Source organism: Phalangium opilio, unplaced genomic scaffold (genome assembly GCF_054372755.1).
Source record: "Phalangium opilio isolate 3A_F unplaced genomic scaffold, DU_Popi_V2 ptg000105l_1, whole genome shotgun sequence".
Lineage (NCBI taxonomy): Eukaryota > Metazoa > Arthropoda > Arachnida > Opiliones > Phalangiidae > Phalangium > Phalangium opilio.
The window spans coordinates 11,481,133-11,505,113 of record NW_028324207.1 but is presented as its reverse complement, the minus strand read 5'-3'; the positions used below and the strand labels follow the sequence as shown (position 1 = coordinate 11,505,113).

At 39.2% G+C, this 23,981-nt stretch overlaps 1 protein-coding gene across 1 annotated transcript; it reads right to left on the bottom strand.

The window, feature by feature from the left end:
* Positions 1-2,873: 2,873 nt before the first annotated feature.
* LOC149629991 (uncharacterized) lies at positions 2,874-23,045 on the bottom strand. Its single transcript, XM_089852045.1, has 4 exons — positions 22,816-23,045; positions 21,344-22,716; positions 20,478-20,568; positions 2,874-4,177 (listed from the first exon to the last, which is right to left on the bottom strand). The coding sequence occupies exons 2-3, from the start codon at positions 22,451-22,453 to the stop codon at positions 20,539-20,541; spliced, it is 1,140 nt and encodes a 379-aa protein (XP_089708171.1). The 5' UTR covers positions 22,454-22,716; positions 22,816-23,045; the 3' UTR covers positions 2,874-4,177; positions 20,478-20,538.
* Positions 23,046-23,981: the final 936 nt, after the last annotated feature.

Below are 23,981 nucleotides of genomic sequence, written 5' to 3'. Positions count from 1 at the left end.
TTACAGAACCTCTCCTGGACTACGTCACACGGAGAGGTAAAAAATATTGGCCCGCCGCAAGTATTTTTAATTTTTTTTCGAAAATTTCAAAATTGCATGTTTTTAACCGTAAATCCTGTATACCGTATTCCGCACTCAGTCTTGTAAAAAACGTAATTAATAGCCGATAATTTGGAAAAGGCGCATTATTTTGGCTGAAGGAACTTAATTTTAAAACTCATATCTCGGAAAAGGGTCATATTTTTTGGTGAAGGCACTAAATTCAAAAACCGATATCTTGGAAAGGGGACCTTACATAATAGACTTATGGTTTTATTATTTAACATAAAAACACACTTGTTTTAAAGCTTTCGTCTATCAATACCCTTTTCTAAATCGATGGTGATATTGCAATGGTCAAATCACAAGTTTAATAAATAGCAAGCCTCTATTGCTGAATAGACTTACCTAACAACACCCTACCCAAACCAAAGCTAAGCCTAAATCTTTGCGGAAATGGGTTATGGTAAAAAAGGGTGAACTAAAATTTCTATGTAAAAACTGTGGGCGAGTGGGCCAAAACATTTGTGCGGAATTGAGCTATGATTCTCTAAAATTGTGCGAAAATTGGCATTCTCGCGAAATTCTATAAAACAGAAACGAAACCAATGTTCCATTTTTCCCAAATTATCTTATAAAACCTCATTATTATTTGATCTGAAGTTCTATAAAACAAATATCCTATTTTTAACTTATAAAAGGAATGTTCAACTTTTTCGTTTGACTCCCCGCGAGTCGCGCAATTTAATTAAGAACTCGAAATTGCATCACTTACCATTTTGATGTCTCTGGCTTGTTGGACCTGGTTCCTAATCGCACATCGATGAGCACCGTTCTGACGCTCGCCTCTCCCCGAGCAACGCTTTTTAAACGTCGAAATTGCGACACACCATTGTAATCCAACGAAACCAAGGTGACCCGTTTTATCTTCCTCAAGTGTTTCATGGATCACGTGATGTTTGTTAGATTAAGTCACGCCATTTCTCTCTCGAATCCGCATAATTTGCCCCGAATTGATTAACCTATCTCTTTCCCTCTCTCTGTAATAAATCTACCTTGATAAGTTCTTTATCGGAGATTAGAGAAGCGACTGACTCCATTGTTTGTCGCGGTAAGATCACACTTGGAACTGATCGTTTTCAAACCTCCCTTCGAAGCGATGGTTACGGCCTCGTCATGGGTTTCAGCAGAAGTAAGATGAGACTAGAAGTACTGAGCTAACCAAATTCTTCACTTGGCGAAAGTGAATATTCTTGAAAACACACCAACGGTTGACCCTCTGGTAGCGGTTTCTGAATTTTTCCTCCAAAACGTGAGACGCTCTCGGCGGTAGACGCCCGAACTAGATTCAAGCACCCGCTTCGTCCGTGTTCCACGGCTTTAGGTTGAGGGGAGGGGGTGGGAAATTTTTCTGGAACTCAACCAATTTTCTTCTCTCTAGTGTAGGCGCGATGGAAGCGGCATAAAATCCTCAAATTTGTTCACTAGTGCCAGGATCTACCACCAATGCTAGAGCCCTTCACTTCTAGTCTCTTCTTACTTCTGGTTTCTGTTGTCAGTGTCAACGCGGCTTCCTGGTGTTATCAATCGAAACCCTTTACCTTCCCAAAGTGAAGAGTGTCATTCTTCCCAAGAATTAACCAGATCCGAAATATTTTTGAGTTTAATTCCACTTATCAATTTTGAAGATAAGACAGGTAGTCAACGAAAACAACAAACCACTTGAAAGACGCGTACCTTTTACTTTAGCTGAGCCAGGATATGATATGAAGTTAACGTTTAAGTTAATGCCAATTAAAAGTTAATGCTGCCCCCCCCCCCCAAGCCCCTCCCACAATATGGTTTCATTTCCTTCCCAGGAACAAATGACTCGAGGAGGAGGAATTCTGGAGAAGTTTCGAGCACACGAAATAAACTTCAATAGCTTCGTTTGGCCAAATTAATGAAAACCTTTGTGAGTAGCTAATTGCGGACACTCGAAACTACACTCCTTGATCCAGAAACATGATAAGTACGCTTAATTCTTTCAAGTGATTGATGTTGCCTTTAAAACTGAAAATTATAATATCTGTTACTTCACCCAAATGATTTTGACCACTTATCTTTTAATTTTCAAGGCTTTGTTATCAAAGACACTTTTTTTTATTAATTGGAAATTTTATTAATTGCCAAGTTTAAATTAGTTTAGGCGCAAGGACATTAAGTTTAAAATTGACAGAATTAAAATTATAATTTAACCAAAAATTAAACTTAAAAATAACATTGGAAATAATTAATTCCACGATAATTCCGAAAAGTCCTGGAATAATTTGGAAAATCCCAGGGAACTAAAGGGATAGTAGCAGAGATCTGCACGGGCGAGCCCGGCCCGGGATTTAGCATTTTGAAAAAGTCCCCAACCCAAGTATATAGTTGGTTTTCCGACCCGGCCCGTTACATGCATTGACCAAGCGCGACCCGGCCCGACCGATTGCAAGAATTGACCAGCCACGTTGCCATTTTTTTTACATACCATCAATGAATTGAATTGATATTTGCTTTAGCGTCGTGTATTATTCACTTTAATTAATACATTTGTTCTAAGAAGCTGATACTCGTTTAAATTATCTTTCATTTGAGTTATGAATTAAAGGAGAACAAATCAGGCCCGGCCCGAATTTTGAAAAATAAACGAAAGCCCGGCCCGGGTCGACCCCTAAATTGGCAAAATTTGAAAAACCCGACCCGACCGGTCCGTTAAATTTTTCAATCTGGTAGCGCTCAATTTTATAAAAATCATTAAAAGGTTTCAAGTAATTGAAAATATTAAACATTGAGAAACTAGTTCAGTTTGATCAATTCTTATTTGAAACAAAATTTAAAGTTTCGATTTTTGCTCTCCTAAATCTTTCAATCAAATTTGATCGTTGCAAAAAATATATATTTTAATTTTCATAGAAAAAACTCGTAAATTCATGAGAAAAAGATGAATAAATTTCGCAAATAATCTGATTCTTTCGTTCTTGAAAATGCCCATTAAGTTCGCTGGACATTATTTAAAACAACGGAAAATTAAGTCTTCGTTGCATTTGCGAATAAAAAAGTTAAAAAATTATTTACAAAGTTGAAATATTTGGCGAAAACGTTGATTCGAAATGATTGAGTTATTTGGTCCGGAATTATCGCGAAAACTTACACGGGAAGTTCTTGAAAAAGTTCACCAAGACTCGCGACACAAATTAATAAAATGTTAAAAACTCATTTAAATATTTTAAAATCCGTAAATGGTTTCAATTGTTCGTGAATCTCGTCACTAAGTCTTGAAATTGTTCAAAATAAATAAAGACTAATAAATTGGTAATGGCGTCAATTCGTCAAATTGAAGAATTGTCGAATCCCGAACAGAGTAAATGAATAACGGAAGTTGGTGACTCACTGCAAGGCAGTCCAATGATCAGGAAGGTCAAAGGTCGTTCGTGGTCAAAGTGTAGAAGAGGAAAGACTCTTTTAAGGGCACCGTTTAGTCGGGGGAAGAAGGTGGTGTCCAGTTGTCGGGACAGTGGTCGGATTGACGGACATCAATTCCAGATGAAGGGAAAGTGAAAGGAACCACGAGAAAGAACTGCCAGAAGATACTTAAAGGGAGAGTGAACTGTCCACTATAATCTAAAGAGATTTAATAATGGTGGTCGTCTGTCAATTTTCCCTTTAACAACCTTTACAGGTGTTGCTTGACCACAATGTCCTTTATCTCAAGCAGAGCCTGTCTCCTCAGTAGAAGGGGGAGGTTTGGATTTAGGGTAATATTAGGTTTAGGTTAATTGTGAGGTTGGGTTAGATGAGGGGTAAGGTTGGTGGGTTGTAAGAGGTTTCCCCTTCCCCGAGGTCAGGCTTCCTGAGTTGGCATGCGGTCACTTTGCTTCTCTTAGGATAGTGGGTCAAAATTGGAAACGTAGTTCTTTCCCGTGGTCCTCCACTCGCTCAAACTCTTAAGGTTCATTTCCCTTCATTTGCAATTGATAGCTCGACCTCATCCGTCTGGACTTGTGACGCGTACGCGACGAACACTCGTGTCGTTTCATCCTGAATGATCCCCCGCGTTCGCGTACACGTTCATCCTTCCCAACTTCTACGGAGTGACGATGAGATGACGTCGATCCTGAAAATAAAAGCAATGAAACGTCTCTGTAACAATGAAACTTTTCAAGAATTTCAAAATTGTACCGACCTTACGTTAACTTGGATGAAACGAGAAGGGATTCGTCCCCTCAAAACAGGAGCATCGAAATTTAAGGCGACTGGATGTTAGTTCCCTGTGACGTAGAAGGTGAAAAAATATTGGGTAAATAAGATAAAGTTCAATCTTAAGCGTAATTTTAAGAGTGGCCAAAAGTGCGCCTCCTTTTAGGGTAGAATGAAACTAAAATAGTAAAAAAATGTGAGAGGCGGCAATAAACGAGATATTTAGCAATAATTTGGGGGTTCAAACATGTCCATTTTAGTGATATTTTGGAAAAGGTGGAAATCTATCAGTTGATAGAAACAGGCGCATATTTTGCCGCTCCAGTAATGTTTATGCTAAGCCTAGTTTGAAAATTTTAATTTCAGCGCGCGACACGCGAGTTCTCGCGCGTTAACCAAGCTCTTACGTATTTATGACGTCAAAGGGAAATGAAAATAAATGCCGCGCATTTCGAATTTCACAATAGATTAAAAGGGTGAAGCCGCGTTTTAAATTATTTCAAAAATCTTGTCTTATTTTAAAAGTAAAGGAACCTCCTACCTCTTTAAATTGGATGTAGAGGCTTAAGCGCATTCTCAGATAGCGTCGAGACAGGGATAGATTTAATTTTAAAAGTAGGAATGGAGAACAGAGTAATTTAGGCTCGTGTCAAAGTCCCGGACCCCTTCCCAGGGGCGGGAGGTATGAAAGAAAAGGCGGGTCAAAGCGACAGAGGTAAAAAAAAAGAATTACGTATTTTTCGCCGTCCCCGTCAGCAACGTCATCAAAACTTGTTTAAGTTTCAAAATCAATAAGATAATTTAAACTTTTCTTTACGTGTTGGAGGGAGGGGCTCTATACTGGGTGGGCTATGAGTCGAACTGAAGTAAATACTAACCGTTCTCCATTCCTACTTCTAAAATTAAATCTATCCCTGGTCGAGACTTTTCAGTTTATTTCGAGAATAACTTACTTTTTGTTGCCAGAAGTTAGGCTTATCTCGGGATTCGTGGAGGGGAGTAACGGGAAGAAATTCGTCTGTCGTCTGCTACAGTGCATATTTTTGGCCTTTGTAGCAGACGACAGACTAATTTCTTCCCGTTATTCCCCTCCACGAATGCCGAGATAAGCCTAACTTCCGGAGATAGGGAATTTGAATTGACGGTTGAATTAGTTACCCCAGATTTGTCTCCCAGGGTTATGTTTTTCTGTTCTATCGGGGTGTTGATGTTGTTTATGGTCACCGGCCCGTCGATGTGGATGGTCCCTTGATTCACCAAGTTGAACTGTTGCCCTTGACTTTCCGGCGCAGAACTGTTCTTAAGTTTCATCCTCATTTCGGCATTGCGTAGGTTCATCTTGGATAAGGTCTCCGTCAATTGGGCCAGTTCCCTTTCCCGGGCCTCAATCGCGTCAATGTGCCTTGTCGAAGGGCCGGCGCTGTTTATGTCCGGCGTCTCACTCGATCCGCTTAATTCCGATCTTTCTCGCTTCAGTTCTTCAATCTCACTCTCTAATTTCTCTTTTTCAATTCTGAGCGACGACAGTTGAGCTTCCAACCTATCCTTGTCTTCGTTCAAGATGGATACATCCGCGGGGAGATTTGAAGTTTCTTCAGTCTGAACGGATCTCGATTCCGCCGCCCCACTCTTCGCTCCTTCGTTCGAAATTTCTCTTTCTTTGGCCTTCCTTTTTTCGTGTTCATCAAATAATTTCTTGATTTCTTTTTTAACGGAATCTTTCGCGTAGGACAAGGCGGTGCGGCCAACATTGTTAGTCAAGTGAACGTCGGCGCCGTTTTCCAGCAACAATCCGACGACGTCCAAATGACCATTCTGGGAAGCGGGGTACAAGGGTGTGAAGCCATCTTTCATTGCCTGATTGACTTGCGCCCCATTTCGGATCAAGTGAGCGACGACGTCCAAATGACCTTTCTGGGAAGCGATGTACAAGGGTGTGGCGCCTTTTTCCTCTGCCTGATTAACTTGCGCCCCATTTTGGATCAAGTGGGTGACGACATTCAAATGACCATTCTGGGAAGAGATGTACAAGGGTGTGGCGCCATTATTTTTAGCCTGATTGACTTGCGCCTCATTTCGGATCAAGTGAGTGACGACGTCCAAATGACCATTCTGGGAAGCCATGTACAAGGGTGTGGCGCCATTATTATTGGCCTGATTAACTTGCACCCCATTTTGGATCAAGTGGGTGACGACGTCCAAGTGACCTTTCTCGGAAGCGATTAAAAAGGGTGTGAAGCCATCTTTATCGGCCTGATTGACTTGCGCCCCATTTTGGATCAAGTGTGTGACGACATCCAAGTGACCATTCTGGGAAGCCATGTACAAGGGTGTGTCGCCATCTTTCAGTGTCTGGTTGACTTGCGCCCCATTTTGGATCAAGTAGGTGACGACATTCAAATGACCATTATGGGAAGCGATTAACAAGGGTGTGACGGCATTATTTTTGGCCCGGTTGACTTGGGCCCCGTTTCGGATCAGGTGTCTGACGACATTCAATTTGCCTTCCCAGGATGCAAAGTATAAGGGTGTTCTGCCTTCATTGTCGATGGCCTCAATTCGAGCTCCCTTTTCAAGAAGTAGTTTGACGATTTCTACATGTCCATTATCGGAAGCGGAGTGTAAAGCCGTGCCACCATTGTACTCATCCCGCTTGTCGGGGTCTTCTCCTCTCGCCAATAATGTCTTTACTCTATTTATGTCGCCATCCCGCGAAGCTTCGTGAATATTAGGTGAATGCCGTTTTCTTCTGAACCACTCCATCAGTTTCCAATGGTTTTATTCCTAAGAGTGTTCTTGTTTCATCTCGAGAGGACGATTGTGGACCTTGATATTAAGGACTGCGTAATTCGGAACATTGTTCCTCCCAACACATTCCCGTATTTACACGGGGAAGTACACTAATGGGTAGTGACGTCAGGGACAGGGAAGTAACAGTGTTCGGGAGCTCCATCTTGTTCCTCGTTGTCGGTTGACGCTCATTTCATTTCAGCGCGTTCGCACTTCGAGTCTAAAATCATTTAAGAAACGCCTTCAAAACCAAATATTGATGAGCTCTAGCATATTTCATCTAAAACTGATCAACTGATAGCTATGTCGCTCTAAACTGCACTCACTTGGATTGAAATGGCCCATCAGGGTGGGGACTTTCAGCGGCGTGTCGGTGTTTTTCGTTGAAAATGTCGCCATTGGCCTCGAATTCCTGTTTTCCCAACTTGAGAAATGGTCGTCCGCTGTAAGACAGATGAATCAGTGATTTGGAACCTTCAACATCCGCAATTACTCGATTCGACGTAGTTTGTCCGAACTGAAATTGTCTTTGTCGTGAAATTACCTGGAAAATGTCTTTGACGGAGTTTAGAGAGGCCGAAGACTCCGTTGTTTCATGGTGCGCGTATTAGAGATGGCCGCGAGTCATTGAAATCCCTGGAATATACATTGAGTTTTGTAATTGACCTCCAAAAAATGCCTCGAAATTAAAAATATTTTCGCCAGGGAAGGCAATTTGATTTCAGTGGAAAACAACAGTTCTTGGGTTTACGAGAATTGCAAAATTGCGCGATAAATTTGTGTTTAAAAGATAATTGTTCAAATGAAGAGTTGACTTGTTTGTAACTCAAAAATGTTCTTGACAAATAGCTTTTGAGCTAAAGAATAATTTGGGAAATAAAATTGAAGGAATCATTTGGGGAATCTGGGAGTTTATTGCTAACCCTGAACAAGTTGTTTCCCGAACTGAACTTTTGCATGATAAAGTTCTACCTTTTGAATTTCGTTGTCGTCGATTGAGATTTTAGATCAGAAACTATTTCAAAATGAACTTTAGCATTTCGATGTCCGTCTCTCGATTGTTGCACTTTGAATGAGTTTGGGCGCCTTCCTTGACCCCGCCCAGAAGGAACGACCACCTGCAATTTGAAAAAGATTGAAATGGGCGCAATTATTAAAATGCAAAACCATACTAAAGAAAGAACTCTCGAATTTGATGAAGTTACCTCGAATGACTTCGTTTCTTTGAGGGAGATTCGAGGGGCGTTTCACTCCGCCGTTCCGTGGAGCGGACCACCTACTCTAAGCTCGTGTCTTCATTCGCTGCTTTTTGACTTTCCCGAATGACGAGTGCCACTTCCCCATCAACCAGCTCCCAAATCCTGAAAATTTTCAATTTAACCACTTTAGTCAAGAATCGGCACCAATGGTCGTGGTCCATATTGAAGTAACACCGCCCCCCTACTGCAGTCGCTTAAACCTAGCGCTATTTTTGGAGGTGCAATGCTGCCAGACCTTTGGCCTACCATTTTTTTGGACTGGTTTTCGTCGGCTACTATTCATTCCGTTTTTAGACACCTGAGCATGCGCAAAGGTTAATGTTTGTTTATGGAAATTTTGGTAGGATTGCACTATATCTATTTACATGAAATAACGGTCTTACCTGACTAATTAGACCATGGGGAGTTCAAATAAAATAGTTAAAAAAATATTGGCCCGCCGCAAGTATTTTTAATTTTTTCGAAAATTTCAAAATTGCATGTTTTTAACCGTAAATCCTGTATACCGTATTCCGCAGTCTTGTAAAAAACGTAATTAATAGCCGATAATTTGGAAAAGGCGCATTATTTTGGCTGAAGGAACTTAATTTTAAAACTCATATATAGGAAAAGGGGCATATTTTTGGTGAAGGCACTAAATTCAAAAACCGATATCTTGGAAAGGGGACCTTACATAATAGACTTATGGTTTTATTATTTAACATAAAAACACATTTGTTTCAATGTTTTCGTCTATCAATACCCTTTTCTATATCGATGGTGATATTGCAATGGTCAAATCACAAGTTTGATAAAAAGCAAGCCTCTATTGCAGAATAGCCTAACCTAACCAGACCCTACCCAAGCGAAAGCTAAGCCTAAATCTTTGCGGAAATGGGTTATGGTAAAAAAGGGTAAAAACTGTGCGCGAGTGGGCCATAAAAATTGAGTGGAATTGAGCTATGGTTCTCTAAAATTGTGCGGAAATTGGCCTTCTCGTGAAATTCTATAAAACAGAAACGAAACCAGTGTTCCATTATTCCTAAACTCGAGATTCTATAACAACTCTTTATTATTTAATCTGAAGTTCTACAAAACAAATATCCTATTTTTAACTTATAAAAGGAATTTTCAACTTTTCGCTCGACTCCCCGCGATACGCGCAATTTATTTAAGAACTCGAAACTGCATCACTTACCATTTTGATGTCTTTGACTTGTTGGACCTAGTTCCTAATCGCACCTCGATGAGCACCGTTCTGACGCTCGCCTCTCCCGAGCAACGCTTTTATTAATCAAAGTTGCGACACACGATTGTAATCCAATGAAACCAAGGTGACCCGTTTTATCTTCCTCACGTGATAACGGATTAAGTCACGCCATTTCTTTCTCGAATCCGCATAACTTGCCCCGAATTGATTAACCTATCTTTCCCTCTCTCATTGTAATAAATCTACCTTGATAAGTTCTTTTATCGGAGATTAGAGCAGCGACTGACTCCATTGTTTGTCGCGGTAAGATCACACTTGGAACTGATCGTTTTCAAACCTCCCTTCGAAGCGATGGTTACGGCCTCGTCATGGGTTTCAGCAGAAGTAAGATGAAACTAGAAGTACTGAGCTAACCAAATTATTCCCTTGGCGAAAGTGAATATTCTTGATAACACACCAACGGTTGGCCCTCTGGTAGCGGTTTCTGAATTTTCCATCCAAAACGAGAGACGCTCGCGGCGGTAGACGGCCGAACTAGAAAAAAGCACTCGCGTCCGTGTTCCGCGGCTTTAGGTTGATTGGAAGGGGGTGGGAAATTTTTCTGGAACTCAACCAATATTTTTCTCTCTAGTGTAGGCGCGATTGAAGCGGCATAAAATCCTCAAATTTGTTCACTAGTGCCAGGATCTACTACCAATGATCTTTACTTCTAGTCTCATCTTACTTCTGGTTTTCAGTTGTCAGTGTCAACGCGGCTTCCTGGTGTTATCATTCGAAACCCTTCACCTTCCCAAAGTGAAGAGTGCCATTCTTCCCAAGAATTAACCAGATACGAAATATTATTGAGTTTAATTCCACTTATCAATTTTGAAGATAAGACAGGTAGTCAACGGAAACAACAAACCACTCGAAAGACGCGTACCTTTTACATTAGCTTAGCCAGGATATGAAGAGTCTCCCGCCCCCCTCCATTTGGCACGTTTAAGTTAATGCCAATTAAAAGTTAATGTCGCCCCCCCCCCGACCCCTCCCAAAATATGGTTTCAATTACTACCCAGGAACAAATGACTCGAGGAGGAATTCTGGAGAAGTTTGAGCACACAAATTAAACATTAATAGCTTCGTTTGGCCAAATTAATAAAACCTTTGCAAGTAGCTAATTGCGGACACTCGAAACTACACTCCTTGATCCATCCTTTATCAACATTAAATGATAAATTAATCGACATGATTTCTACAGATTTCTTGTCCGCGATTCAATACTAATGCTACAATAGCAACGAGGAACCCAAACCTAAAGGTTTTCATGGTTTTATTACCGTTAAAAATCCTTTAAACAAGATGGCCCCGGCCAGATTAGAACCCCATCGTTTTGTAAGGCTCCATCTATCGAGAACATTGTGTCATCTTTGTTAATAAGGATAAGTAACCCTTAACCCCAATCTAGTTTAATTCACCAATGACTCCCTATCGCTTTCAAAATTACCAATGAAAGAAATTCTTCACTCGACGCCTTTAACAGTGCTAAAATGATTCCCCGTAACCTCATAGTGATCCTATATAGAAAAACAGAAAGTTTTAGTGATCACCTCCTCGATGAGTTACCCTCAACAGTGTTGAACGGATCACGCACTGAAAGTTGAAGTTCACTTATCGCATCTTATAAATTTTGAAGAAGCGTTTGAAAGAGAAAGGATTCGGTAAAACACCCAACTAGAGTCCTTGCACTGCGTAAATTCCAAAGTTTTTGCTAGCTGTTGTTTATGTAATCACACCTAGCTTTGCGATGGTGTTTTGTGTGTATGTGTGCTGGCCCCGGACACACGAAAAACCGATTAAGGCAAGATCCATAACCACCTTAGAAATCGTAATGTGAAAGAATTGCGAAAGGAAATACATTAGTTCTATGGTAGGAGTTAAAGTCAATTTTCTGACTTCGGGTGGACGTAAAACAAGTTGGTCTGGACCATTGTTGAGAAAAGATCCTCTTCCGGCTCTTGGAAATATTGCGATAGAAATTAGATTGGTATCTTCAAAGTATTTACCCGGTTAGATTGCGGTAACCCTCGAGTTTAAGGTTAATTTGATTGACGCCAGTAACGAAGCCGATTTCTTGGAAAGCGTATATATTGAAATACTTACTTTGTAGACCGGTTTGTTGGGTTGGCGCCGGGGGATGGGGAATGCGGGCACGGTAGCTAGAATGAGAGATTCATTTTGATACGGAAAGGGCACCGTGTGTAAAGGCTGGGTCGCTGTTATTAATTTATAGTTGTCCTTGAAAACATCTGATCCTCCAATCTATATATAAATCAAAGTCCTGACTGACTGACTGATAATCAACGCCCAGCCCAAACCGCTTGCCCTAGAAGGCTGAAAATTTGCAGGAACGTTACTCATACGTAGTAGGCGCGTACTAAGAAAGATTTTTTCAATCCGAAGCCATTTTAAAAAATGGCGCCCAGAAATGTAAAAAAATCTTCTCTACGCAACAAAGTCCGCGCGTTTCAACCGATTTCGCAAATATTTAGTACACTGGTTTCCTTTAACCTATAGACCGTCTGAATGGTCTTACATTAGCGCATACGAAACTAACACGCCCTCCCCACCCCCAACCACACCTAGCTAATACGTAAAACGTTTTCCTGACTTGTCTTTCAATAGTTGAGTTAAGCAAAGAGGGGGAGTAGGGGTACGTTCAGTAACGATTGATGGACTCGATACGTCACAGTGACGTAAAAGGTTGTTGAACGGAAAAGGGACATTTTGAAGTTAGCGCTGTTTTCGAAAATGGAGTTGGGGAAACGTCTTGTCTTACTGGCCCTCAAAACGTTACGAAACGCAAATGGCCCTTTTCAATTATTAACGAGCTTGCGAATAATGAATTTGTTTAAGAAAATTATGTCCATTTGAATGGTAGAAGTAGTTAATACAATTACTGTATTAATTAATTTTTTAAGTCCCGAGCCAACTTTTGGTCTGTCAAGATTTCAAAAGTCAAGATGGTTTCTTTGATGGGTAAGCGCTGAGCATCATGACGTCCAAACCGGAAACGCGGAAAAAGCGTACAGTAGGGAAAATCCGACATCGCTTAGTAAGCGCTGTCATCAAAGAGGGCTACTGAACGTACCCTCTGGGTAAATTAACTGATCCCTGGGGCTTGACCATGAAGTCAAGCTAGTAAAACTTTCGGAAAAATGTAATGGTCAAAATTTTCAATCACCCCCTTTGTTTTTTTTTAAAATTATGGACAGTCTGGGACATCAACTTCCTCTGGTCCAAAACCAGTTAATTAATTGCTTGGACTAGTTTTTTAATTCAAAAAGAGGGGGTTACTGGTCTTCGGGACCAGTTTATTATTTGCAAATCTATAGGAGAACAAAGGCGGGGACCAGTCCGGAGACCAGTTTATTATTTAGGACACTAGGGGGTCACTGGTCCCAAGGACTTGTTTAAAAAATATCCTTATTTCCCAGACTGATTATGGAACATTTCGAAATTTTATTGTTCCAGTGTCCTTTGCTTATTTCCGGCCCCGGAAAACGACATGAATCGAGAAGAGTCGTCTGCTTCGAGTTCTTCAAATTGGTTCCTTAAAGAAAATATAGAACTATCGTTAAACTTTTCCAGCGCGTGACTCGATGAGTGGCGAACTGCCGATGTGGAATTGTTGGTAGGATTGCACTTTACGTGACCCACCCAACTAACAATGGTTTCTAGTTAATTGGACCATGAGGAGTCCGAAAAAAATAGTTAAAAAATTATTTGGCCGCCGCAAGTTGGTCAAAAAAATTTTTGAAAATTTTAAAATCCATGCACTTACCGCCATTGAAGCCGCTTAACGCATTCTGCACTCAATCTTGCAAAATAAGCCGAGGAGGTCTGTGAAAAATTGCCGGACTCGCGCCGGAGTTTTATAGCTATGGATTTTTTTAAGCTTACGGAAACATTTATTTCTGATAAAAGGAGGGAAATATAAATGCGAGAAAAACTGAAATGTTTTGGGAAAATCGTTGAATTTTTTGGGAATTCAATAATTGATAACGGTAAATTTTGAAAAAAACTGTCAAATTATTCGGGATTTTTTTTAATTCACTCAACATTATTTTTGGGAAAATGTGTCAAATCCTTGGTAAATATGATTTTTTGTAAAAAAAAAATTTAAATAAAAGGCGTAGAGAAAAGGTGTCAAAATATAGGGAAATTAGCAAATGTCAACGTCAATATTTCAGAAAAGGAGTCTAGTTTTTTTGCAACTATATTTTGGGAAAGGCGACAAATTATTGAGAAAGAACCAAATGTCAACATCAATATTTTGGAAAAGGCGTCAATTTATTTCAACAATATTTCGGAAAAGGCGGCAAATTATTGGGCAGTTAGCAAATGTCAACATCAATATATATGAGGCGTCAATTTATTTCAACTTTATTTTGGAAAAGGCGTCAATTTATTTCAACTATATTTTGTAAAAGGCGTCAATTTATTTCAACTATATTTTGGAAAAGGCGTCAATTTATTTCAACTATATTTTGGAAAAGGCGTCAATTTATTTCAACTATATTTTGGAAAAGGCGTCAATTTATTTCAACTATATTTTGGAAAAGGCGTCAATTTATTTCAACTATATTTTGGAAAAGGCGTCAATTTATTTCAACTATATTTTGGAAAAGGCGTCAATTTATTTCAACTATATTTTGGAAAAGGCGTCAATTTATTTCAACTATATTTTGGAAAAGGCGTCAATTTATTTCAACTATATTTTGGAAAAGGCGTCAATTTATTTCAACTATATTTTGGAAAAGGCGTCAATTTATTTCAACTATATTTTGAAAAAGGCGTCAATTTATTTCAACTATATTTTGGTCAATTTATTTCAACTATATTTTGGTCAATTTATTTCAACTATATTTTGGTCAATTTATTTCAACTATATTTTGGTCAATTTATTTCAACTATATTTTGGTCAATTTATTTCAACTATATTTTGGAAAAGGCGTCAATTTATTTCAACTATATTTTGAAAAAGGCGTCAATTTATTTCAACTATATTTTGGTCAATTTATTTCAACTATATTTTGGTCAATTTATTTCAACTATATTTTGGTCAATTTATTTCAACTATATTTTGGTCAATTTATTTCAACTATATTTTGGTCAATTTATTTCAACTATATTTTGGAAAAGGCGTCAATTTATTTCAACTATATTTTGGTCAATTTATTTCAACTATATTTTGGTCAATTTATTTCAACTATATTTCGGAAAAGGCGTCAATTTATTTCAACTATATTTTGGAAAAGGCGTCAATTTATTTCAACTATATTTTGGAAAAGGCGTCAATTTATTTCAACTATATTTTGGAAAAGGCGTCAATTTATTTCAACTATATTTTGGTCAATTTATTTCAACTATATTTTGGTCAATTTATTTCAACTATATTTTGGTCAATTTATTTCAACTATATTTTGGTCAATTTATTTCAACTATATTTTGGAAAAGGCGTCAATTTATTTCAACTATATTTTGGTCAATTTATTTCAACTATATTTTGGTCAATTTATTTCAACTATATTTTGGTCAATTTATTTCAACTATATTTTGGTCAATTTATTTCAACTATATTTTGGAAAAGGCGTCAATTTATTTCAACTATATTTTGGTTAATTTATTTCAACTATATTTTGGTCAATTTATTTCAACTATATTTTGGTCAATTTATTTCAACTATATTTTGGTCAATTTATTTCAACTATATTTTGGAAAAGGCGTCAATTTATTTCAACTATATTTTGGAAAAGGCGTCAATTTATTTCAACTATATTTTGGAAAAGGCGTCAATTTATTTCAACTATATTTTGGAAAAGGCGTCAATTTATTTCAACTATATTTTGAAAAAGGCGTCAATTTAATTCAACTATATTTTGGTCAATTTATTTCAACTATATTTTGGTCAATTTATTTCAACTATATTTTGGTCAATTTATTTCAACTATATTTTGGTCAATTTATTTCAACTATATTTTGGAAAAGGCGTCAATTTATTTCAACTATATTTTGGTCAATTTATTTCAACTATATTTTGGTCAATTTATTTCAACTATATTTCGGAAAAGGCGTCAATTTATTTCAACTATATTTTGGAAAAGGCGTCAATTTATTTCAACTATATTTTGGAAAAGGCGTCAATTTATTTCAACTATAGTTTGGAAAAGGCGTCAATTTATTTCAATTATATTTTGAAAAAGGCGTCAATTTATTTCAATATTTTGAAAAAGGCGTCAATTTATTTCAATATTTTGGTAAAGGCGTCTAGTTATTTCAGCAATATTTTGGAAAAGGCGACAAACTATTGGTCAATTATCAAACGTCAACATCAATATTTTGGAAGTCATTGCAACTATATTTTGGAAAGAGTGCCTATTTTTCGGCAATTTAATAAATGTAAACACCTTTTCCAAAATATCGTCCTTTACATTTACCAAATTCGGGAATAATTTGATGCCTTTTCCAAAGTATCGTCCTTCACATTTATCAAATTCCCGAATAATTTGGCACCTTTTCCAAAATATCGTCATTCACATTTATCAAATTCCCAATTAATTTGATACCTTTTCCAAAATATCGTCATGCACATTTATCAAATTCCCAAATAATTTGACACCTTTTCCAAAATATCATCCTTCACATTTATCAAACACCCAAATAATTTGACACCTTTTCCAAAATAACGTCCTCCAGATTTATCAAATTCAGATTAATTTGACACCTTTTCCAAAATATCATCCTTCACATTTATCAAACAACCAAATAATTTGACACCTTTTACAAAATAACGTCCTCCAGATTTATCAAATTCAGATTAATTTGACACCTTTTTCTATGATATCGTCCTTCACATTTATCAAATTCCCGAATAATTTGACACCTTTTCCAAAATATTGTCCTTCAGATTTATCAAATTCAAGAATAATTTGACGGCATTTACCAAAATTTACCGTTATCATTTATCGAATTCCCCAAAAATTCAACGATTTTTCCAAAACATAGCAGTTTTTCTCGCATTATATTTCCGTCCATTTATCAGAAATGAACAGTTTCAGTAAGCTTAAAAAATCCATAGCTATATCTCCGGCGCGAGTACGTAAATGTTTCCGGCGCGAGTACGTCAATTTTTCACATTCCCCCCCGGCTTATTTTGCAAGATTGAGTGCAGAATGCGTTAAGCGGATAGCGGCTTCAATGAGGGTAAGTGAGTGGATTTTGAAATTTTCAAAAAAATTTTTAACCAACTTGCGGCGGCCAAATAATTTTTTAACTATTTTTTTCGGACTCCCCACAGTCTAATTAACTAGAAACCATTGTTAGTTGGGTGGGTCACGTAAAGTGCAATCCTACCGAATTGTTCTAGTATTTGTGTTTCGACGAAGAGTAAAATGTGGGAGCTAGCGCGCAGTGCTCGCGTTGCGTCAACAATCGGCAATTGGCATTTGCGTGAATAGAAGAGGAAAACAGGCGATGATCTATGAAGGAAGATAGTAAGGGGGTAAGCCTTGGTTTATTTCAATTTGGGGAACACTATTTTGCAACGAGGCGGGCTAAGATTAATTTGATGGTGAAATCAAAGTACGAGAACGGTCGCCCGTCCATTCCTGGACCACTTAACTTAATTAAAATTAGCGTTACTTCTACATCAATGCAAAGCCCAAAACCCTCGATTGCGTACCCCAAGAAGGTGAACGCTGGTTTCGCCAAGGGTGATGCGAAATCTGAGAGAAATCGGCCAGCGCGCTAACTGTGGAACGGCCGAGGTTGGGTGGGAGGCCAAGAATAGGGGGAGGGATAGTCGGACTCAATTGTATTTAGTCAAGAAGGGCTGCGGAGGAACCGATTACAATTGAGTCCGATTATTCCCCCCCCCCCTATTTCTGGTGTCCCACCCAACCTGAGCCGTTCCACAGTTAGCGCGCGGGCCGATTTCTCTCAGATTTCGCATTCCTTCCAACCCCCACCATCATCCTTGGTTTCGCTATCAGAGTGAGGGACGTGACCCTTAAGAAAGGAAAATGGAACAACTGCAGTGTAGAGGGCACTTGTCCATATTCGTGTTCTGTTCAGCTCCCTCAAAATAGCTTGAAACCAATGAAATATTTTATGAAAAACTAAAAAATAATGTTTTTAAAGTAAATGGTTTTTTTCGAATGGCACTATTATCTTAACCTAACCCCCATGGTTCACCACTATCCGGGAAGAGCCCATGTTCATAGAAAAAATGCTTCAAAATTAATTAGGTTGAAAATAGTTTCGTTAAAGGCCGACTTCCAGCATCGAAAAGGGTTCTAGCGAACTGAAAATCGAGCATCGAGACTAACAATGGAGTAGGGACCGTGCCGATTTTCGAATCCCCGCTGGGGTTAAAATGGAAGGGTTCTCGCTAACTGAGAGCCGTGCAATGTGGTTGGTTCTAGCGAACTGAAGATACGCGATAGAGAATTTCCTTCAGGGGGAAAGCAAAAATTCGAGAGGAAATAAATTGAAAAGGATTACTATTGTTCATCTTCAGTTCGCTAGAACCTCCACATTACACGGCTGTCAGTTAGCCAGAACCCTTCCATATTTTGACCCAGCGAGGCTTCGGCACGGTCGCTCCATTGTTGGACTCGATTCTCGGTTTTCAGTTCGCTAGAAGCCTTTTCGATGCTGGAAGTCGGCCTTTAAACGAACTATTTTGGTGGAAAAAGAAACATGATAAGTAGGCCTAATTCTTTCAAGTAATTTATGTTGCCTTTAAAACTGAAAATTATAATATCTGTTACTTCACCCAAATGATTTTGACCACTTATCTTTTAATTTTCAAGGCTTTGTTACCAAAGACACTTTTTTTATTAATTGGTAGAATAGGTCCGTCCCATGCCAAGTTAAGATTAGGTTAGGCGCAAGGACCTTGGGTTTAAAATTGACAGAATTAAAATTATAATTTCACCAAAAATTAAACTAAAAATAACATTGGAAATAATTAATTCTACGATAATTCAAAAAGTCCTGGAATATTTTGGAAAATCCCAGGAAACTAAAGGGATAGTAGCAGAGATCTGCACGGGCGAACCCGGCCCGGGATTTAGCATTTTGAAAAAGTCCGCAACCCGAGTATATAGTTTGTTTTCCGACCCGGCCCGTTACATGCATTGACCAAGCGCGACCCGGCCCGACCGATTGCAAGAATTGACCAGCCACGTTGCTATTTTTTTTTACATATCATCAATGAATTGCATTCCTATTTGCTTAATTTATTAAATTAATTTAATTTAATTAATTTTATTTTATTAACGTCACATTTGTTCTAAGAAGCTTAAATTATCATTCATTTGAATTATGAATTAAAGGAGAACAAAGTCAGGCCCGGCCCGAATTTTGAAAAATAAACGAAAGCCCGGCCCGGGTCGACCCCCTTAATTTGCAAAATTTGAAATTCGACCCGGCCCGGTCCATAAAATTTTCAATCTGGTCTCTGGATAATAGCGCTCAATTTTAAAAATAATCATTGAAAGGTTTCAAATAATTGAAAATATTAAACATTGAGAAACTACGCCTAGTTAGGTTTGATCAATTCTTATTTGAAACAAAATTTAAGTTTCGATTTTTGCTCTCCTAAATCTTTCAATCAAATTTAATCGTTACGAAAAATATATTTTAATTTTCATAGAAAAAAACTCGTAATTTCATGAGAAAAAGATGAATAAATTTTGCAAATAATTTCATTCTTTCGTTCTTGAAAATGTCCATTAAGTTCGCTGGACATTATTTAAAATGAACGGAAAATAAAGTCTTCGTTGCATTTGCGAATAAAAAAGTTAATAAATTATTTACAAGGTTGAAATATTTGGCGAAAACTTTGATTTGAAATGATTGAGTTATTTGGTCCGGAATTATCGCGAAACCTTACACGGGAAGTTCGTGAAAAAGTTCACCAAGACTCGCGGCGTCAATTAATAAAATGTTGAAAACTCATTTTGAATATTTTAAAATCCGTAAATGGTTTCAATTGTTGGTGAATCTCGTCACTAATTCTTGAAATTGTTCAAAATAAATAAAGACTAATAAATTGCAAATGGCGTCACTTCGTCAAAGTCAAATTGTCGAATCCCGAACTGAGGAAATGAATAACGGAATTTGGTGACTCACTGGAAGGCAGTCCCATGATGAGGAAGGTCAAAGGTCGTTTGGGGTCAAAGTGTAGAAGAGGGAACACTCTTTTGAGGACACCGTTTAGTCGGGGGAAGAAGGTTGTGTCCAGTTGTCGGGACAGTGGTCGAATTGGCCGACAACAATTCCAGATGAAGGGAAAGTGGAAGGAACCACGAGATAGAACTGCGAGAAGACACTTAAAGGGAGAATGAACTGTCCACTATAATCTAAAGAGATTTAATAATGGTGGTCGTCTGTCCATTTTCCCTTTAACAACCTTTACAGGTTGTGCTTGACCACAATGTCCTGAATCTCAAGCAGAGCCTGTCTCCTCAGTAGAAGGGGGGGGGGAGGTTTGGATTAAGGTAAATATTGGGTTTAGGTTAATTATGAGGTTGGGTTAGATGAGGGGTAAGGTTGGTGGGTTGGATGAGGTTTCCCCTTCCCCGAGGTCAGGCTGCCTGAGTTGGTGCGGTCACTTTGCTTCTCTTAGTAAGGGGTCAAAATTGGGAACGTAGTTCTTTCCCGTGGTCTCTCACTCGCTAAAACTCTTAAGGCTCATTTCCCTTCATTTGTAAATGATATCTCGACCTCATCCATCTGGACTTCTGTCTTCTGACGCGTACGCGACGAACACTCGTGTCTTTTCATCCGGAATGATCCCCCGCGTTCGCGTACACGTTCACCTTTCCCAACTTCTATGGAGTGACGATGAGATGACGTTGATCCTGAAAATGAAAGCAATGAAACGTCTCTGTTACAATGAAACTTTTCAAGAATTTCAAAATTGTACCGACCTTACGTTAACTTGGATGAAACAAGAAGAAATTCGTCCCCTCAAAACAGGAGCATCAAAATTTAAGGCGACTGGATGTTGATGTTAGTTCCCTGTGACGTAGAATGTGAAAAATGGAAGTGAAATAAGACTAAGTTCAATCTTAAGCGTAATTTTAAGAGTGGCTGAAAGCGCGCCTCCTTTATGAATGAAACTAAAATATTAAAAATAGTAAAAAAATGTGAGAGGTGGCAATACAACCTCCTGGATGTAGAAGCTTAAGCGCATTCTCAGATAGCGTCGAGACAGGGATAGATTTAATTTTAAAAGTAGGAATGGAGAACAGAGTAATTTGGACGCGCGTGAAAGTCCCGGACCCCCTTCCATGGGACGGGGGAGGGTATGAAAGAAGAGGCGGGAGGGTCATAGCGACAGAGGTAAAAAAAGAATTACGTATTTTTCGCCGTCCCCGTCAGCAACGTCATCAAAACGTAGTTTAAGTTTCAAAATCAATAAGATAATTAAAACTTTTCTTTACGTGTTGGAGGGAGGGGCTCTATACTGGGTGGGCTATGAGTCGAACTGAAGTAAATAATAACCGTTCTCCATTCCTGCTTCTAAAATTAAATCTATCCCTGTTTATTTCGAGAATAACTTACCTTTTCAATCCACCTAATTTCCTATCGCCGGAAGTTAGGCTTATCTCGGGATTCGTGGAGGGGAGTAACGAGAAGAAATTCGTCAGTCGTCTGCTACAGTAAATATTTTTCGCCTTTGTAGCAGACGACAGACTAATTTCTTCCCGTTATTCCCCTCCACGAATGCCGAGATAAGCCTAACTTCCGGCGATACGAAATAAGGTGGATTATTGACGATTGAATTAGTTACCCCAGAGTTGTCTCCCGGGTTTATGTTTCTTTGGTCTATCGGGGTGCTGATGTTGTTTATGGTTGCCGGCCCGATGATGTTAATGGTCCCTTGATTCACCAAGTTGAACTGTTGCCCTTGACTCGCCGGCGCAGAACTGTTTTTGAGTCTCATCCTCATTTCGGCATTGCGTAGGTTCATCTTGGATAATGTCTCCGTCAATTGGGCCAGTTCCCTTTCCCGGGCTTCAATCTCGTCAATGTCACTTCTCGAAGGGCCGGCGCTGTTTATGTCCGGCGTCTCACTCGATCCGCTTAATTCCGATCTTTCTCGCTTCAGTTCTTCAATCTCACTCTCTAACTTCTCTTTTTCAATCCTGAGCGACGACAGTTGAGCTTCCAATCTATCCTTGTCTTCGTTCAAGATGGATACATCCGCGGGGAGATTTGAAGTCTCTTCTGTCTGAACGGATCTCGATTCCGCCGCCCCGCTCTTCGCTCCTTCGTTCGAAATTTCTTTTTCTTTCGCCTTTCTTTTTTCGTGTTCATCAAACAATTTTTCTATTTCTTTTTTAACGGAACCTTTCGCGTAGGACAAAGCGGTGCGGCCATAATTGTCAGTCAAGTGAACGTCGGCGCCGTTTTCCAGCAACAATCTGATGACGTCCAAGTGACCCAAATAGGAAGCGATTGAAAAGGGTGTGGTGCCATTTTCCTCTGCTTGATTGACTTGCGCCCCATTTTGGATCAAGTGAGAGACGACGTCCAAGTGGTCATAGTAGGAAGCGGCGTACAAGGGTGTCATGCCAATATTATTGGCCTGGTTGACTTGGGCCCCGTTTCGGATCAGGTGAGTGACGACGTCCAATTTCCCTTCCCTGGATGCCAAGTATAAGGGTGTTCTGCCTACATTGTCGATCGCCTCAATTCGAGCTCCCTTTTCAAGAAGTACTTTGACGATTTCTAGATGTCCATTTTGGGCAGCGACGTGTAACGCCGTGCCACCAAGTTCCTCCTCCCGCTTGTCTGGGTCTTCCCCTCTCGCTAATAATGTCTTCACTGTATTTACGTCACCATCCCGCGAAGCTTCGTGTAAGTTCTTAATGCCTAGTATCCTCCTGAACCACTCCATCAATTTCCAAGGGTTTAATTCCTAAGAAAGTTCTTGTTTCATTTCGAGAGGGCGATTGTGGACCTTGATTTTAAGGGCGGCTGATTGGTGACTGCGTAATTCGGGACATTGTTCCTCCCAACACATTCGTGTATTTACAGGAGGATGTAGGAGGTAGTGACGTCAGGGACAGGGAAGTAACAGTGTTCGGGAGCTTCATTTTGTTACTCGTTGTCGGTTGGCGCTCATTTCATTTCAGCGCGTTCGCACTTCGAGCCTAAAAACTTTAAAGAAACGCCTTCAATACCAAATATTGAAGAGCTCTAGCATATTTCATCTAAAATTGATCAACTGATAGCTATGTCGTTCTAAACTGCACTCACTTGGATTGAAATGGCCCATCAGGGTGGGGACTTTCAGCGGCGTGTCGGTGTTTTTCGTTGAAAATGTCTCCATTGGCCTCGAATTCTTGTTTTCCCAACTCGAGAAATGGTCGTCCGCTGTAAGACAGATGAATCAGTGATTTGGAACCTTCAACATCCGCAATTACTCGATTCGACGTAGTTTTCCTGAACTGAAATTGTCTTTGTCGTGAAATTACCTGGAAAATGTCTTTGACGGAGTTTAGAGAGGCCGAAGACTCCGTTGTTTCATTAGAGATGACCATGGGTCATTGAAATCCTGGAATATACATTGAGTTTTGTAATTGACCGCCAAAAAATGCCTCGAAATTAAAAATATTTTAGCCCGGGAAGGCAATTTGATTTCAGTGGAAAACAACAGTTCTTGGGTTTACGAGAATTGCAAAATTGCGCGATAAATTTGTGTTTAAAAGATAATTGTTCAAATGAAGAGTGGACTTGTTTGTAACTCAATAATATTCTGAAGAAATATCCCTATTGACATTGACAAATAGCTTTTGAGATTAAGAATAATTTGGTAGAATATTTTGAAGGAATCATTTGGGGAATCTGGGAATTTATTGCTAACCCTGAACAAGTTGTTTCCAGAACTGAACTGAACTTTTCCATGATCAAGTTCTACCTTTTGAATTTCGTTGTCGTCAATTGAGATTAAAGATAAGAATCTATTTGAAAATGAACTCTAGCATTTCGACGTCCGTCTCTCGATTGTTGCACTTTGAATGAGTTTGGGCGCCTTCCTTGACCCTGCCGAGAAGGAACGACCACCTGCAATTCGAAAAAGATTGAAATGGGCGCAATTTATAAAATACAAAACCATAATTCAAGAAATAACTCTCGAATTTGATGAAGTTACCTGGAAAGACTGTTTCTTTTTGGGAGATTCGAGGGGCGTTTCACTCCGCCGTTCCGTGGAGCGGACCACCTACTCTAAGCTCGTGTCTTCATTCGCTGCTTTTTGACTTTCCCGAATGACGAGTGCCACTTCCCCATCAACCAGCTCCCAAATCCTGAAAATTTTCAATTTAACCACTTTAGTCAAGAATCGGCACCAATGGTCGTGGTCCATATTGAAGTAACACCGCCCCCCTACTGCAGTCGCTTAAACCTAGCGCTATTTTTGGAGG

Bases quoted from the DNA above. Each gene is read 5' to 3' on its own strand.
- LOC149629991 (XM_089852045.1), bottom strand. From the start codon at position 22,453: ATGGAGTGGTTCAGGAGGATACTAGGCATTAAGAACTTACACGAAGCT. The intron at 20,569-21,343 runs GTAACTAATTCA...TCTACGTCACAG, and splicing joins ACCCGGGAGACAACTCTGGG to GGAACTAACATCAACATCCA.